The 19,034-nt window shown below is 38.9% G+C and overlaps 1 protein-coding gene across 2 annotated transcripts; it reads left to right on the forward strand.

Moving 5' to 3' along the window:
- Positions 1-347: 347 nt before the first annotated feature.
- Positions 348-19,034, forward strand: stat3 (signal transducer and activator of transcription 3 (acute-phase response factor)). Of its 2 annotated transcripts, XM_037792847.1 has the most exons (24): positions 348-594; positions 6,231-6,380; positions 6,916-7,159; positions 7,267-7,359; positions 7,812-7,893; positions 8,068-8,168; positions 8,711-8,862; positions 9,567-9,725; positions 9,992-10,084; positions 10,764-10,823; positions 10,930-10,959; positions 11,053-11,146; positions 11,240-11,287; positions 11,449-11,532; positions 12,561-12,659; positions 12,794-12,929; positions 13,024-13,076; positions 13,763-13,857; positions 13,998-14,137; positions 14,238-14,459; positions 15,363-15,405; positions 15,962-16,015; positions 17,013-17,110; positions 17,920-19,034. In XM_037792847.1, the coding sequence occupies exons 2-24, from the start codon at positions 6,253-6,255 to the stop codon at positions 17,958-17,960; spliced, it is 2,349 nt and encodes a 782-aa protein (XP_037648775.1). In that variant the 5' UTR covers positions 348-594; positions 6,231-6,252; the 3' UTR covers positions 17,961-19,034. The 2 variants fall into 2 exon arrangements, with proteins under 2 accessions (XP_037648775.1, XP_037648777.1); XM_037792849.1 differs by lacking the exon at positions 15,962-16,015.

Here is a 19,034-nt window from a genome sequence, read left to right on the forward strand (position 1 = left end):
TGGGCAAATAAGAGGAGGAGAGGTTAATTGTACTGAACAGCACTGGCGTTATTAAACTCTTGATGACGTCGACACTGCCAGTAACTCAGATGACTTCCAGGCTGGCTGTTCTGTCGAATTGTGCGTCCCTCCCTCCGCAGCAAAGAAGAGCGCTGGGCGGACTCGAGGGAGGGTTTAACGGGCGGGAACAGCGCAGTTGCGACAGCAGTAAACACGACGTTCTCAACCAAACCTCACCGTTAAAGCCCCGCCTCTTCTCTAGTGTATACTGCGTTCTGATTGGCTACAATAAAAATCCCCCAGCTCGTATTGGTTAATAGAGCTGTCAATTAAATAGTTTACGGGGTTTGTGTGGCTGGAAATACTGCAATGTAGTGAGAGTAGCTCGGTGGAGGTGGAAAAGGTCTGTTCGTGTGTCGGAGGAGTGTTGGCAAGGAAACCTTCACATTTAGGACCTTTTTTCAGTGTTTTTCTTCGCTTTTGTGTGTTTATTTTTTACTAAAGTCGTCACTGACTGTTATTGTCAGTGTTTTTTAGTAGAAAAGGTTGCCGTTTTTAAGGAAGAAACTTTCCAAAGGAGTAACAACAAGCTAGGTAAGAGCCTGTAAGAGCTAACGTCAGCTACTAGTTCTGCTTTTGGTGTTTATTAAACGTGTTTATTAGACCTGAGGCGGGCTTGTTTCTATTATTATGTTACTGCAGACCACATGAATGCATAGCTGGCTATGTTACCCATACTACTACTGAACTACAATACTAGCATTGTGACTAGGTTATAAGTTAATCACACTGGAGGAAGCCATTCTGTGCCCATTACAATGTAATGGACACAGAATGGATGTAATGATTACATAACATCAAGTTATTAAAGTGTTTTATCTGTAATGTTAGCTACTCTGCTGGCTCCTTACAACGTTAAGACTCATATTGGTTGGTTGTATGTTGTTTTAATATTTTATATATATATATATTTTATTAATTTTATTAATTTATTTATTTGCACATATATGAAACTGCACCAAATTCAATCAATGAAAAAAAAAACAAGAAATGTGTCAAAGGACAAAAGACCACCCCCCAACCCCAGGAGAAAAACAAAAACAATAACAAAAAAGTAAGTAAGTAAGAAAGATCTAAACTAACATAATGTGATTTGTTTGATTTGGATCGCCCACTTTGATGATGATGATGATGGTGATGCATTACCTACACGTCAGTTGTCAAACAGGACTTACAAATAGCTCCAACTTGACTCAGGATGCATATTTGGACTCAAGTCATGTTCAGGTCATTGTTGTGTGTGTTTGCCTTCTATTGTCACGCCCATCTCCATCCCATCTGCAAAGCCAACATGTCTGACACCTTTCAATTCTTCCATTCCCCACATATTATGTAGATTTTAAAGATCTGTCATGACCAAGGGTCGGCAACCTTTACTATCAAAAGAGCCATTTTAGGCAAAAAATAAATAAATAAATCTGTCTGTAGCCGCAAAACATTTGAGCATTGTGATGAAGGTAACACAGTTTATAGTCTAAGTATATAGTGTATAAGTCTAATGCAGTGAGGGCCAAAGAGCAAATGTACTACGGAGTATTAGGGTCACATTGAGGGAAAAAACAATCAAAAATTTCCAGAATAAAGTCGTGATGTTACGAGAATAAAGTCGTAATATTACGAGAAAAAAGTCGTAACATTACGAGAATAAAGTCTTATCTTTACGAGAGAAAAAAAGAAAATAACACGTAAAATGACTACTTTATAATATTATGAATTTATTCTCGAAATCTCAGATTTATTTATTTTTCGTCAATGTGGCCCTAATACTCCGTCGTACCGTCGTACCATAGACCTACAACAATGATAAAACAAAAGGAAAATGTAAACAAAAAACAGTTATTCATTTCCATGTTTATAAATCCACAGGGAGCCACTGGAGAGGAGCTAAAGAGCTGCATGTGGCTCCGGAGCTGTAGGCTGCAGACCCCTGGTCTAGACCTTCACATAATCTTTATTTTGAAGAGTTGATTTTTCAGAATATCATCTTTAGTGCAACCAGTTCAGCTGTGGAGTCCTATAGTAATATATCAGATAGGTTCCTACACTATTGACTGTAATCAATATTTTAGAGTCAAAGCATCATGAAATATATTATGATTTGCTCTATGACTAATAGTTCTTTTGTTGTCACCTATGTTTACACAGGCCAAAAATGGAAAGCTGGCATGGTTACTGATGTCTTTGTTTGTTCAAGGAAGTACTTCCTGGAATATCAGTGACATTGCACTTTATAGTTAGAGCCACATGATTACCGAGTATTGGAAACTGGACAAACAACACACATCTGGCTGGCAAATCTAGCACAGCCTGCTTGCATACCATGAGACTGAGTTTTAAAACTCAAACAAGATAAAGATGTGGTGTTTAGCCTTACCTTGGCATTTGGATCAATATTTGTGGAAAATGTTTGCATCTTTCAAAGGCCCCCCACGGCTATAATTTATAATGTGTTTGACCCAGACAAAATGTAAAAGTAATTTGACTATGGCTGCAACTAACGTTTATTTTCATTGTCGATCAATCTGTCGATTATTTTCTCGATTAATTGTTTGGTCTATAAAATGTCAGAAAATGGTGAAAAATGTCAATCAGTGTTTCCCAAAGCCCAAGATGATGTCCTCAAATGTCTTGTTTTGTCCACAACTCAAGATATTCAGTTTACTGTCATAGAGGAGTAAAGAAACCAGAAAATATTCACAATTAAGAAGCTGGAATCAGAGAATTTCTTCTTTCTTTTTTTCTTAAAAATACTCACCAAATGAATCAAGTATCAAAATAGTTGGCGATTATTTTAATAGTTGACAACTAACAATTAATTGTTGCAGCTCTAAATTTGACTTACTAACAATACGTTCAGACTTTGTAGACCTGTTATGACCTTACCACCCAAATTCAAACTGGTTATTAGCTAGTAGCAAGTGACTATGTGGCATTAACTCAATGCCAAACATTGTTTGAAATAATTATTAATCAAAAATAAAACAGTACGGGCGGCTGGTTAGCTCAGTCGGTAGAGCGAGCGCCCATGTATGGCCAAGGCTCAGTCCTAGCAGCGGTGGACCCGGGTTTGAATCCGGCCTGTAGTCCTTTCCGCATGTCATTTCTCTCTCTCCCCCTTTCCAACACTCTGTCCACTGTCCTATCAATAAATACTTAAAAAAATCACCCCAAAAAATAACTTTAAAAAAAATAAAAATAAAAATAAAACAGTACTGTGCCACTTCTCTGACTGTACTCACTGGGTGTCACTGATAATCCTGCATAGATCTCACAGAGGGACTCTACCATGTGCCAGAGCAGTCCAGCCACTTTATATAGGTAGAGAATTTATGGGAAACTCTGTAATTCAATACAATACATGGAAAGGCATGATGATACAGTAAAAGTCACATTGTGCCAAGAGGTTTGTAAATTGAACTGAATGATCCTGAGACACTGTTTGTAATTTCAACCCATATTCACCAACATTAGAAAGCAGGAAATACTAATGATGATGAAAAAAATGAAACTAATTTTCATGTTATTGATGTCGATGACTCAGCTGCTCTTTGATGTTTTCACATGCCCTGAAATTCACACCATGCAGATGCACATTTTTCACACGTCAGTGAAAGAGGAACGTGGGTCATAGGAAAACTGTTACCTTTGACGAACAATTTCGGTTATGTCCCATACATGCTTAAAAAAACCCTCACCCATATGATGTCAGCGAGAATAATTGTTGTAACTGAATTCCTGTGGCTTCCTCGGGACACCGACATGATTAGGTGAAACTTAACGTATATTTAAGTTTCGTTTTACGAGTTGGAACTTACACTGTGTTATCAGTTAGCTAGGTATACCTGTACAATATAATACAGTCCATTACAATAGGTAATACCCTTTTCACAGTGGATATTTTAAAGCCTCACATTTAAATGGAGCGAGGAAGGCCATCATTAATATTATTAGTTACACTTGTGCTCTTTATGCTACATTTGCTAGAATGACTGCTGTGGTGTAAAAAGACGTTAAAAAAAACCTTGCAATGAATTATATTTTTGTAAAGCTTATAATGTTCAGTTTTTGTTGACACTGTGTGAGATAGAACATTTTGTCTGTAGTAATTATTGAGGCTGTGGTTAGTGGTGGTTGTATATTGGATTCATACAGACTAAGGCTGCACAATTTTGACAAAAGATCTAATTGCAATTATTTTGACTGATAATGCAATTGCGATATGATTTGCGGTATTAGAAGGTATGATCATTTTTACATCATTATTCTAATTTTCATTTGAAAAACATATTGAAATGATTATGGTGTGATTTTTGCAGGGATCTGTTCCAAACAGATGTTTTCTTAAGTCTATAGAATATGATGTGTAAGCCAGGACATTTCTGCAGCACCACAATATTTAATTTGATAAATGGTATTTTGACACACATTTCACCTCTAACAAATATTGCTATCTCCTCCTCATCCTGCGATTTGAAAATTGCAGTAGGCTATATTGCAATTCCAATAAAATTTCAATTAATTGTGCAGCCCTAATACAGACTTGTTAATGTAGGGGTTTATCAAGTTCAGTGTGAGTGATGCAGAACTGTGGACAGATAAAGAATGCAAATGTAGGTACTTTGAACCTTTTGCATGTTAACAGCACTATCTTTCTGTCAGCAAGAGATATATCTTAACTCCTGGAAACAGAAAGCAGAGTTTAGTTTCATGTCGAGAACTTGTCTGAGTCATCAGTTATCAGAGTTAAATTAAACTTCTGTTCTTTTATTGTGTAATGTCCCTGCACAGCTGGATGGTAGCCACATGCAACAGTATTCAAAAGTTATGTAAGAGGCTTAAACAAAAGGCTTAAATTGGTTTAATTTAATATGGATGCTAGAGGAGACATCTTTCTGTTGGATTTACTGAGTGTCTGGTTATTGTTAGTTTACAGTTTGGAGCCCTCCGGGGAACAGTGTAGCCTGCTGCTGGTAAGATGAGAAGGCTAGCTGGACCTACTGTACAACAATGGTTGTCTCTGCAAGCAGCTGTGTGAGGATTATTGAAAGCATATTGTTCAATTTGCATTTTGCTTCTCTGAAAATTAATATGAAGGAAATGATGATCTTGTATTTTATCAAAGAATATGTTTCTCTGGTTTCAAAGCCATACGGTAGCTTTTCAACAGCTAAGAAAAGGAAGTGTGGTTTTCATTGAGTACAGTTGGGGCGAAACCTTGGTCAAAGATCATTCATTCCTATCTGCTGAGGGAGTCGACAGCTGTTCGTGTTGGCCTATATTTCTTGCTTGAGGCAAAGTGTTTCACTGAAGAGGAAGTGACTGTTCTGAATAGGAGGCCTCATTTTCATTTTCAGAGAAAACCAGACATTTAGCTATTTCTCTGTGGTCAGTCAGTGTGACAGTTACTCTGATACGGCACATGGCACTTTAAAACAAATAATTATCAATTCTCTGAAATGTTTTTTTTTAACTTTTTTTTTTTTTATTTATCCTGGATAATCCCATTGAGATTTTGAATCTCACAACATAAAAACCACAAAACATTTCACTTAAAAGAGACAACTGACTCATAACAAACAGGAAATTACATCAACCATTTAACTTAGCTCCAGGTAGTGGTGCAACAGTTCAACAAGCCCACGCTTCGGTTTGTATTGTTTTGCACATTGGGAAGAAGAAAACCATAACCATTCCCAATGTGTTTGAACTCCAAAATGTACAAGTAGATACTGTAGATTGATTGATGGTAATGAATGATATTTCTATATTATATGAAGCCATAACAGTGATTTTATACATTAAATAAGGCAGGCTACTTAATGGTCAAGTAGGCATATGTTCAGATAATTTCCTCTTCTATGTTTCTTACACCTCATCAAATAATTAGCAGGCCTGTATTTAATAGTGTTTCAACGGTTTAACAAGCCCACGGTTGGGTTTTTACAGTTTGGTTAAGCTCCCTAGTGTCAGGACAAGTACATGCAGTGCTCAAATAATCATTAATTCTGTTTTTAAAATCTCGCATGCTTATAAAATAAGTGTTTAAAGTGTCTCTGAAGCTCACACCAAGACGAGGAAGCACTTTCACCAAAAATGGTGCGGGTTCTTGGAACGACTTAATTTGTCCTCTGCTGTTCTCTGCTTAATTACCTCCATCTTTTTGTCTGTAGGCTTGAGGAGGTGTACGTCAGGATGGCCCAGTGGAACCAGTTACAGCAGCTGGAGACCAGGTATCTGGAGCAGCTCTACCACTTATACAGCGACAGCTTCCCCATGGAGCTGCGGCAGTTCCTCGCCCCCTGGATCGAGAGTCAGGACTGGTGAGAAATAATTTAATTTCCGGGCTCTGTTATGAAAGCACATTTTGTTCCTCTTGTCTGCAAACATAATATGGCATTAAATTGCTTTTATCCTCCACTCCCTCCAGACTGGCAAGTGGCTACTCACTATAATGGCTTGCCACGTAGAAAGCTATTGTATTTTAGTTTTCATTGTTACACTCTTTGTTACACTCTTCCTCTACTTATGCCTTCTTCTTCCCTTGTGACACCTTTACAAGGATCTCATGCATATAATGTATCACAGTACACCTGATTCTGTGTGGAGTGATGAAGCTTCCATTTCAGATTTTTCCTTTTTTTTGAGGGCCAAATTAAAATAGTAGTACCTGCAAAAGATTGTTTTTGGTTCAATTTGTATTTTAATTATCATAAGAAAGAAATATAAAAAATGTTCCCCCTAGTACCCTCCCTCAAAAATCAGTTGTGAAGATGACGTGAACTGTGTATTCACCTTTTACCAGCTCTTTGAAGGAACGAGAAATAATCCTGATTATCCTATCCTCTCCTTTTCAAGGGCTTACGCTGCCAATAAGGAGTCACACGCCACGCTGGTGTTCCACAACCTCTTGGGAGAAATAGACCAGCAGTATAGCCGTTTCCTGCAGGAGAACAATGTACTCTACCAGCACAACCTGCGCAGGATTAAACAACATCTGCAGAGCAAGTACTTGGAGAAGCCGATGGACATCGCCCGCATTGTTGCCCGCTGTCTGTGGGAGGAGCAGCGACTGCTGCAGACCGCCACCACTGCTGTACAGGTAGAGAAGAGCTACACTAACCTAGCATTCCTATTACATGAAAGAGCTTTGATTCATGAATTTGAGGTGGTACCGCGGTGAGTCATATATGTTTTATTCTCCTGCAGGATGGCCAAGCAGCACATCCCACTGGGACAGTGGTGACAGAGAAGCAGCAGATTCTGGAGCACAACCTCCAGGACATCAGGAAGCGAGTGCAGGTTAGTTTCCATCAGAGACCCACTGATTAAGTATTTAAATATAGTACTAGGGTTGAGCGATATGACGGTATATGCTGTGCAACGGTAGAAATGTGATTTGGCAATACCGTTTCCACCGCAGTAGCAATTCTCGCGTGATCTTGCGAATCCAGCTGCCTCGCAAGGTAACGTGATTTGGGCAGACATGGAGGAGGAGAGTGAAGTTGTAAATACAGAACAGGAGGAGGCATCCCAACCAACCAGAGATGGTTATTTTAATTTCTTAATTGAAGTTACAGAACAATTACTGTATCGTGATATATACCGTCTTATAAAATTACATATACCGTGATAGAAGATTCTGGCCATATCACCCACTCCTATACAGTATAAAGAATCTTGAACACTATCTTAATTGACAAAATGAACCTGTCTTGTCATGAATATATAAATCATCATTTGTTTTTCTTCAGGACATGGAACAGAAGATGAAAATGCTTGAGAACTTGCAGGATGACTTTGACTTCAATTACAAGACATTGAAAAGTCAAGGAGGTACAGTATATTCTAATTAATATTTATTGTCTTAGCTTTAGCACTGATATTGATTTGTTGGAAACGTGTAACTCGGTCTCAGATGAACATTTATTAAAAGGCGACCTTTTTGGTATAGATTTAATGAATTGATTTTTTGTTTGCTGACCTGTGACATGTCCACTCTCTGTACAGAGTTGTCCCAGGACCTTAATGGGAATAGCCAAGCAGCTGCTACCAGACAGAAGATGGCTCAGCTTGAGCAGATGCTGAGCGCCCTGGACCAGCTGAGAAGGGTGGGTGTCTAAACGTTACCATGTTGTGAGATAAGTTAAAAATACACGAGAAAGTATTTTAACAGTTTGGACTGTGCTTTAAGTGAAACGAGGAAGACAAGGATCTTTAAGAATAGGCTGTACGTTTGTGCAGAAGTTAATGACAAACAAATGGACTGTAGTTTCATAGTGGTGTGGGTCACATCTAGCTTGAGGTTGTCAATTAGCACAAATGTCAGAAGACCTTCCACCGTGGTTGTCTGCCATTATCGCCGTGAAACTACACGCCCCACTTATGTCCATGCTGCATTTTACATGTAAGGCCATCAGTTTTGACTTCATGAGCAATTTTCTGGATTGCTTAATGGTGCATAACTTGAGGAGGGGTCTTTGTGTGATACCAAGAGGCGTTGCATTATCTTTGTAAAGGGAGACGATGGGTTTTGGGGAAATAATGCTTTAGAGTATGAGAAACAATGAGGTAAATCTACCAATGACATTGACCACGTGTTAATAACTCATTATGCCCATGTTTAATGTATGCTGTGTTTGTTATCTTGTAGCAAATTGTGACAGAGATGGGTGGCCTGCTGACCGCCATGGATTATGTACAGAAGAACCTGACTGATGAAGAACTAGCAGATTGGAAGAGAAGGCAGCAAATTGCCTGTATTGGAGGTCCACCCAACATCTGCCTGGACCGCCTCGAAACATGGTAACCAGCGATGCAAAATTTCAAACAATTTCCTAAATCAATCGTCGACGGTCACATCAATGATCAATGATTGATAAATATTTAAAAGCTTATAAAAAAAATGTTTTTCATTGATGATAGCTTTATTTAAACAACTTACGTGGGCAAGTATTGCATAACTCGGGTAAATTAGGTATTTGAATAAAAAAAACTACGTTAATTATTACAATCAAATTAAATAAAAAAACTGCCATCCACAATGCTGCTCCTGTTCTGCCTGTCCAGCATCTGCATATGCAACTGATGTCATAAAATATCCTTTTTCATTTCCAACTGCATAAGTCTTTACCTTTCCTTCATAAGTAAATTTGTTTAAATGGATATTTGATGACTACAGATGGTCAAGATTTTGCTACAAACTGTAAGAAATGCTGTAATGTTTTCATTCCCAAGTCATCAAGAGTCATATTAAGAAGTACGGGTATAATCGCAGTTTATAACAAGTATTGATGGTCGTCTTTTATACCATAAATAGATTATTTTGGCTAACAGACTCTGGACTTCGATCTCTACTCTGCTCTACTTATCCTTTTGGTGATCTCCTTTTGTCTATGCAGACGTCACCCAAAATGTTTTTGCTGTTATGTGCCAAACACCACCAGTGTTGTAGAGTCATGTTTGATCAAGATGTTTAACTTGAGCTGGGTATATCATTTTCTAACCAGGATCACATCCTTGGCTGAGTCCCAGCTCCAGATTCGTCAGCAGATCAAGAAGCTTGAGGAGCTTCAGCAGAAGGTGTCTTACAAAGGAGACCCCATCATCCAGCACCGGCCCGCCCTGGAGGAGAAGATTGTGGATTTGTTCAGAAACCTGATGAAGAGGTACGGCACCATTTTCTGCAAGTGTTATTATGACCACATGGATGTTAATTGTTGAACAATCTGTGGTGGAGAGATTCTCAGCTCAAAGTCCCACTTACTAATGATCTTTCAGAGCTTTCAGTCGCATCTCACGATGTCTGGAGGAAGACTATGAGATGTACTTAGTAAAAGGGACCTTTGACCTTATGTGATCTTTGACCTTACCATATGTTGTTGTGATGTTTGCTTGAATTTCTCTCTGAAACATGATCCACTCTGTCTTCTAGTTCTTTTGTGGTCGAGAGGCAGCCTTGTATGCCCATGCATCCAGACAGACCTCTGGTCATAAAAACAGGAGTGCAGTTCACAAATAAAGTGAGGTAAGATTCAGGCTGGAAAAGATAATATGCCTATTTTTTTATACATTTAAAGGAACAGTGTGTAGCATTTTGGGGGATCTATTAGCAGAAATGAAATATAATATTCAATTATAATTCATAACTATGTTTTCATTAGTGTAAAATCACCTGAAACTAAGAATTGTTTTGTTTTTGTTAGCTTAGAATGAGCCCTTCATATCTACATAGGGAGCGTGTCCTCTTCACGGAGTCCACCATGTTGCACCACCGTGTTTCTACAGTAGTCCAGAACAGAGACGACAAAAACTGGCTCTAGAGAGAGCCTTTTGCGATTTTACCTTACCTGAAAGCCAGGTGTCGTAGTTTTCCGACAAGCTTGTGAAACTGCGTTAACGTAAGCCACAGAGTTTAAAACCGTGGTACCGCCAGTCTGACTTCCGTTGCACCTAAAGTGGTGTTATCATGGTAAGGATGGCCTCTGAGCGAGGCCAGCGGCATTACCTCAGATTTGCACTCGGCGGCTCACGTTACCGCAGTCTTGGAAAGGGAGGAGTAAGCGGAGGGTACTCGATTGGTTGCAATCTGCAACCGCTAGATGCCACAGAATCCTACACACTCTACCTTTAATGGAAACATTGTATGTGTCCTTAGAGTGCAACATTTTCTATACTAATGAATATCTTTTCTCTCATTTTTCCAGATTACTGGTAAAGTTTCCTGAACTCAATTACCAGTTGAAAATTAAAGTTTGCATTGACAAGTGAGTTGTTTTTTTTCTGGTGTGCTAACATTAACTCACTAAGACACAGATCTGATTGAAGATGTTAGTAGAAACTGTTTACTGATTTTAACTCTTTATTTTTCAGGGAATCTGGGGATGTGGCTGCAATTCGAGGGTACGACATTAACAACACTTTTTCTCAAAGCCTGAGCATTTACTGAATGTTATTTTAGGAACTGTCTTACTCACTTTCTGTTGATTTTCTTAGGTCACGAAAGTTTAACATCCTCGGTACCAACACAAAAGTTATGAACATGGAAGAATCCAACAATGGCAGCCTGTCAGCAGAGTTTAAACACTTGGTGAGTTATAGAGGCAGAGCTCTTACTGCTCAACAGTGATGAAGTTCTCTGATAAAAGCCTGCTGTTGAGCACTGACTTCCTGTTTGTTACAGACCCTGAGAGAACAGAGATGTGGTAATGGTGGCCGAACCAATAGTGACGTAAGTATTTCTTGATGGAAAGTGTAATTTAATGCTCAAATTGTTTGTAATTATGATTTAACTTCTGCTTTTAACGGCTTTCCTGACCTTTGAAAGACATGAGCAGCCCATGCAGTTTATTTTTTATACAGTAAAGGTTTGAATAATCTGTTTTTCTCCAGGCCTCTCTGATTGTCACTGAGGAGCTCCATCTTATCACTTTTGAGACAGAAGTCTATCATCAAGGCCTGAAGATCGATCTGGAGGTCAGTATCAGGATCAGTCAGTGTGTTCTCAGTTTTACTTTCATGTAACATCAGAAGTCAACAAAACTCTAAAGCATAATATAAAAATACAACAGCGGTGTTCTTTGACACCTCCCATACAAACTAAGTCACCACACAAATGAGTCATTAACAACGTCTTCCACCCCCGGAGACTGTCACCACCGCTGCTTCGAAGTAAAAGTAAAAAGTAAAGTCAAACCTCCTCCATCAACTCAGTTATTGACCTGATCCGAGTTACCCAAATGATGGCAGGGTAACTGGTACTGAGTATTTTCTGCTGAATGCATTTCCTCATACGCACCATAGAGCTTCCTTCAACTGATGTGAGACACTGAGTCAAAACACAACAAGCTGTGTCGGTCACCAGAGCAACATCCACATCATCTGGGACATAATAATTGTTATCTTTGTGGCAAAAAAAGGTCTCCCTCTGACAGAAGACAAGTTATGAGTAGGGCTGTCAAAGTTAACGTGATAAAGTTAGAGTGAAGATACTGGCATCATATGAAACTAGAAAACCTATTGGTACCAACCATGTCATGCAACCTTACACACTTATTTGCACACTATATGCACATTATTTATATTATAATATTGTATTGTTACCATTTTAACGCCTTTTTATTGCAATTTGGCTATTATGTTTCAAGGTCGAGGAGCCAAAACAAAATAATTTTACTCTCTTATACTTGTATAATTGAACTGTATTAATAAATGGATCTTGAATGAATGAGTGATTCTTAGGGTGTGGGTCGATGGCCAAAGGACAATCCTTTTACACCAAAATATCCTCTCATCCTAAGAGCAGCAGCATACCCTTTAGGTGTAAGAGCAGTATTAATGAGGCGACCACCTGAAGAAGTCCTGTTAGGAGACAATGTACTGAAATAGAAGCAGAAAAATGTTCACATCATTGTGCAAGAAAAAATGTTGGCAAGGAATAACAACATTTTATATTATATCCTAATGTATAATATATATTATTATTTTTTTCTCTATTTGTTTAGACTCATTCTCTGCCTGTGGTCGTCATTTCGAACATCTGCCAGATGCCCAACGCCTGGGCTTCCATCCTGTGGTACAACATGCTCACCAACCACCCAAAGGTGAGACAGCACCCTCTGGTGGGAAGGGGTTGAACTCTGCTGGGGGAGAATGTTTACACACCACAGTTATATCACAGTTGTGTATCTGTTTGTAGTGTTTTTTAAACTATGTTGGCCCGGGTGTCTGTGTACAGAATGTGAACTTCTTCACCAAGCCTCCGGTGGGGACATGGGACCAGGTGGCTGAGGTCCTCAGCTGGCAGTTCTCCTCCACCACCAAGCGAGGCCTGACCATTGAACAGCTCGGCACACTGGCTGAGAAATTACTAGGTGAGGTGTCATGCCTTAAAAGTCTCCAAAAACATTCAGCTTAACACTGTGTTATTTATTAATGTGTGATATTAATCTGTAATTGTCCATCCAGGGCCGTGTGTCAACTACTCCGGCTGTCAGATCACTTGGGCCAAGTTCTGCAAGGTACTGACCTAAAAAACACATCATGCAGTGTTGGAAAGTAACTAAGTACATTTACTCAAGTACTGTACTTAAGTACAATTTTGAGGTACTTTACTTGAGTATTAGCATTTTATGCTACTTTATACTTCTACTCCACTACATCTCAGAGGGAAATATTGTACTTTTTACTTCACTACATTTATTTTAATTCTGTAGTAGGTAGTTACTTTGATGATTTTACAAACAAAACATGTATAAAATAAATTAAATATGATGCATTGTTATATATTAGAGGCCCACATCCCTGGGAGAGCCCCTGAAGTCCCCCAATTTTTTTTGTATCTTGGAGCACACGATAATAACGTATATTCTTGTGTGTATATAAAATTAAAAAAATATATATATAATCTTTCGGGACCTTGAAGTTTCCAGAATTAAACACTCTGAAAGGGGTCATTTTACATATTGAGGACTTTAACTTTTGCTACATTGAGTACATTTTGCTGGTTATACTCTAGTACTTTTACTCAAGTGGAATTTTGAACGCAGGACTTTTACTTGTAACAGAGTCTTTTTACAGTGTGGTATTGTTACTTTTACTTTAGTAAAGGATCTGAGGACTTTGTCCACCACTGAACACATGTGGTTCAATCTGCCATCCATTGTATTGCTTCAATGGGAGTTACTTTTCTCCTTCCTCTTCCCAGGAAAACATGGCTGGCAAAGGCTTCTCCTTCTGGGTGTGGCTGGACAACATCATTGACCTGGTGAAGAAGTATATCCTGGCACTGTGGAATGAAGGGTGAGAGGTCGTCCTTTGTTTACAAGTCCCTGTTTCAGATTATAGAGTGTTTTGACGTGCTGTAGTCAACAGTTTTAAAACAGACTTACTATTTTAAAATTCAGCATCTAATTATATGACTTCCTGTTGCTTTTCTGCAGGTATATCATGGGCTTCATCAGTAAGGAGAGGGAGAGGGCCATCCTTAGTCCAAAACCTCCCGGCACTTTTCTGCTGCGCTTCAGTGAGAGCAGCAAGGAGGGTGGCATTACATTTACATGGGTAGAGAAAGACATCAGTGGTGAGTTGATGTTTTTGTTGTGTTATTTTACTGTCTGATAATCTTCTCAGGATTTACTTTATGTTCTGTTGTGGTACTGAGCTTCCTCGTATGTTTCTAGGCAAGACCCAGATGCAGTCAGTGGAGCCGTACACCAAGCAGCAGCTCAACAGCATGTCCTTTGCCGACATCATCATGGGCTACAAGATCATGGATGCCACCAACATCCTGGTTTCACCTCTCGTGTACCTCCACCCCGACATCCCCAAGGATGAAGCGTTTGGGAAATACTGCAGGCCAGAAGCAGCTCCTGAGCCGGAGATGGGAGGAGACTCTACGAATAGTAAGTCACTGCATTTTTCTTTATGCTTAAAGAAATACTCCACCTACAAAATGACCATCTGTATATAAATTACTCACCGCGTGTTACCTTGAATAACTTTCTATTGTTTCCTTATGAAAAATGACTATAACCTAATCCATAACAAACAAATTAATATGTACATATAATAACAGAATGTAATTGTAAATTGAAAAATAAAGTATTTAAAAACAATAGAATAAATAAATAAAATTACAATCTAATAAATTAAAAATGAAAATAAAGAAATCTAAATGAATAAAATAAATTCACACACTAGATTCCCAACACCTACTTATATTATTACCTTTAATTCTTGAAGAAAACTTTATCTCGCATGCCTCCACGGTGAACGGAGAATCAAAAATACAGAGAAAAGTCTTGATGAATTGTAGTGAATGGGGGCAGCGTTTAACAACAGCAAAACTATATCAAAACTATTTAATACATTTCCACATAAAAAAAATCTCACACTTGTCCAGGCGCACTACTCGCCTGTGAGTCTGAAGTGTTTTCAATACTAAAGTTTTAGTAAAGTGAGCATACGACTGGATAAATGAGACTTAGATTATTTTGCACGAGTTGTTTGAGAGTTTGTAAATGGATGTTTTGATATAGTTTTGCTGTTGTTAAACCCCCACTTACTTCACTTCATTCAAACTTTTCCTAGTTTTTTTTATTCACTGTGGAGACATGCGAGAAAAACAAAGTTTTCTTCAAGAATTCAAAGTAACACAGTGTGAGTAATTGATATACAAATGATCATTTTGTGGGTGAAGTATTCCTCTAAGAGCAGCAACAAATATTGCTTAGTATGCATGTTATTTTTTTTTATTGTGGTCAGTGTATTTTGTGATAGTGCTGACATTTTCTTTTCCCTGACAGCTATTCAGCCATACTTGAAAACAAAGTTCATCTGCGTTACCCCGTAAGTATCTGTTACTCCTCTCTTATTTTGAAATCAATATTTACGGGAAGATCTCATGCCACCCGGTGACCTCCACTTCTGTTAGTCCTTATTACCAGCTGTTGATGTTTACTTTTATAAAGACAAGAGATTCTCTCTGACTGTTCCTGTTCAAGATCTGTACTTCCTTTTTTTAATATATGGCAAGTATTACCAAATGTACAAAGAAAAGAGAACAAAGTTCTTTTTACTCTCACTGTGAGTCATCACTGTCATTGGAGGAACCGTCACCCTGTTCTCAGACCAAGCATTGTGAACTCAAATCATGTGTAGATTTTAGACAGGTTGCAGTTTCACACCTGGCATCAGGTTGTGTCTTCACTGAGCGTTTCTGATGGGAATTCATTTCCACGCGCAACATGCAAACTGTTTTTGTATTGGATATCTGACATGAACCAAAAAATAAATGCGAAGGGGGAGACGAGGGTCAGCTGCAGGCGAATGTGACGGTGTGAGGAGGAGTGTGCTTTCGTTGGTAGTGGGTTTGATCAGTGAGATCCTGACCATGTCTCCGTAGGTGTCCCTCCGTGTTCATGGACTTGCCGGACAGTGATCTGCTTGGGAACTACAAGTAGGCACTCGGGGGGGAGGAGGCATGTAGGGAGGGCTTGTGTGTGTGCATCTTATCACTTTCGTTTGTGGGTTTGATGGGTATGTTTCAGGGACATTAGTGCACTACCTCTCCACCTACATCATTCTTGTTTGTTTGTCCTACTCACCACCTCTTTTTCCTGCATCCTAATACAAGAGCACCTCCCTGCCATTCATCAGTTTTTCATCACCAAATCCATTTGCATGGATTCAACAGTTCAAAGTATTTTTTTGATACGATTGTTTGAGGAAAATTTCAGATAATAGTAGTATTGTCGATGGAAAATAATTCCAAACCAATTCATAATGAGAAAAAAAGACAAGACAAAAGACATGTTAGTTTTAACAAAGACAGAAATACATGAAATTGTTTAAGCCCGAGTAAGGGCCTGTTTAATCCACCAGCCAACTAACCAACAAGTGTTGTGACATTGACTGTAGCTGTCATTAACATCAATTCATTGTTAAACATGTTGTGTTAGTGTGTTTAATTAGCACTGTCTGAAATAGAAACAGTATATAACATCTGCCCAGTCTTTCCTGGTAAATATTTATCAGTACTTTAACACAGATCCATCCCATTTTTCATCTGCTGTACTCTCTTTTGGGCATGACTGACACAAATGCTGAATCACATGTCTATGATAAGACTGTTGGAATGACCTTTTCACTCATTAACCACTGATATTTTCTTTATTTATTAACAATGCAGCTCAATCACAGCCCTTTATTTGTGGTAGCTCTGCGGTCACTGTGATGAAGACAAACGCTGACGTACACAAGTTAGCAAGGGGCTGTTAACTTATCACTTGTGGTAAAGTGGGATGACAAAGATGTTGTCACTTTAGTTATATTGAAAGTATTTAGATTAACACAAACACTGTGGCAGGAAGCCACGTGATAGTGCGTGTGTGTGTGATCAGTGGGCATATCAGTTTGTAATATACAATTTGTCCTCTTCTTGTTTTTTTTCGCAGCACAAACTCTGGAAACACCAGTGACCTGTTCCCCATGTCGCCCCGTACCCTCGACTCCCTGATGCACAATGAAACTGAAGCTAATCCAGCACATTTGGGTGAGTCAATTACGCACGTGGTGTACTACATACACACACACGCACACACTGACCCCCTTTACACCTGGCATTAAAATGTGTTTTGGGTGATCGGATTGCAATTGAATAGTGCTTGACCACATGAAAGTACAGGTGTAAATGCACCCAAAACACATTGAGGGCAGATTGTTATCCGATCAGAGGTGGATAGGGACACATTGTGACCACATTGAACACAAGTGTAACTGCGTTTTCAGTCGACATACAACAACTACGTGGGCGGGAACACGCAATGCTATGGCTGTCTCGAGTATAATTTTTTGGGCTCCGGAGCTTCGGTAGTAATCAACAGTGAACATTCAAAGCTCCGGCCGTGTGTGCAGAGCGCTCTCGGCGCTCCTCCGGTTACTGGACCGCCGTGACCAGAGAGATCACCACCACTGTCTGCGCTCAGCGTCTCCTCTCCTCATCCCTCTGTGTGCGCGAGTGTAGACAGACCTCAAAGTTACGTTTGCAGGTCCACTTTTGGTTTTGAGGCCGATGTGTCCGCGCATTACGTACCGTAGTGCCCGGCTTCAAGCCTGTGTGTTATGCAGCCTCCGAAGGCTTCCTCTTAGCTCTTTCAGACAGAGGAATCGGATCTCAATGTGGACACTGGAGATGCATATTAATACCAGGTATAAATGTAATCAGGTTAAATCATATCTAAATACAATCTGGATACAAGAGGCATTTAATTGCCAGGTGTAAATAGGCTCATATTCGTACTTTTTGTAGAACTTGATTAATAACTAATATTAATAGCTTGTATTTGTATTTCTTCTCCACAGAGTCACTTACGTTGGACATGGACGTAGCGTCACCAATGTGAAGAGATTTGTCAGGTTTTTCTTTGTTGGGATTCGATATTGTGTTGTGCTAGAGGATTGTATGATGATTTATTTTCTCCCTCTGTTCACACAATCTGCCTGTACAGTTTGTTTCTTGTTCCTGTGTAAAAAATAATGACTCACTTTCACACTGAATGACTTAGATGTTCTTTTTAAAAGAGCATTTCCACTCATTTAGGTTCTGACTCGTAGCTCAGTGAGTAAAACTGTTGATTGATACTGACCTGTTGTACTTTAAGCAGCACCCTGCTCCCATTCAGTACTTCCCCCATCTCTGCATAGATGTCTTGAGTACCTTTTAAGTATCTGGAATTATATTTTTTGAGAACATTATATTGACTTTTTAAAATGGTTATGAATTCATGCGTTCTTTTCTTTGAATAAGAAAATGTAATAATAATAATTGTTGTATAAGCTATGCCGCTATGTAATTGTAATCCTTTTTATTGTTCAGTCTCATTTTTAATCCCGGCCAAACGGTTTGTCACAGGTGTAGCGCAATACCTTGGTTTCATTTAAAGTTTCTGTTTCATGGTAGCTTTTACTCCAAATGGAATATTTCTTATTTTTGAAGCGTTAAAAACTGCAAAGAGAGGAAAAGACAAGGAATTTAAGACACTTCTGAGGCTATTTTTCACGTGAGTTATTTTCCCCTTATAGTGTTGTGAGAAATTACGTGATATATATAACCTGTAAAAGTGGTGCTCTGAAATAGTTTGTGTCACTCCCACTAAAATACTGTCATTTGTGATCATGTGAATTGCTCTTGCTTTTGAAATCAGCAGTTTTAATGTGTTTTGTTGTGCCTGAATTCACCTGATGCGATCAGATATGTAATGTAAATCACTTTATGAGATGAGATATTTCTTAAGCATCATAGCACACAGTAAGATGTGTCACAGTTGACTTTTAATCTTTCATACAGTTACATAAACCCCATCTGTTGAGTTGTCATGCCATGAAATGTCAAGAGGATTTCTGTAAAATACGCCGTAACTATTCACTTTTTGACAGGAGGCAATAAAAACAAGTTAGCACTAAAAGTAATCGTTTAA

Source organism: Sebastes umbrosus, chromosome 14, assembly GCF_015220745.1.
Source record: "Sebastes umbrosus isolate fSebUmb1 chromosome 14, fSebUmb1.pri, whole genome shotgun sequence".
In the NCBI taxonomy this organism is placed as follows: Eukaryota; Metazoa; Chordata; class Actinopteri; order Perciformes; family Sebastidae; genus Sebastes; species Sebastes umbrosus.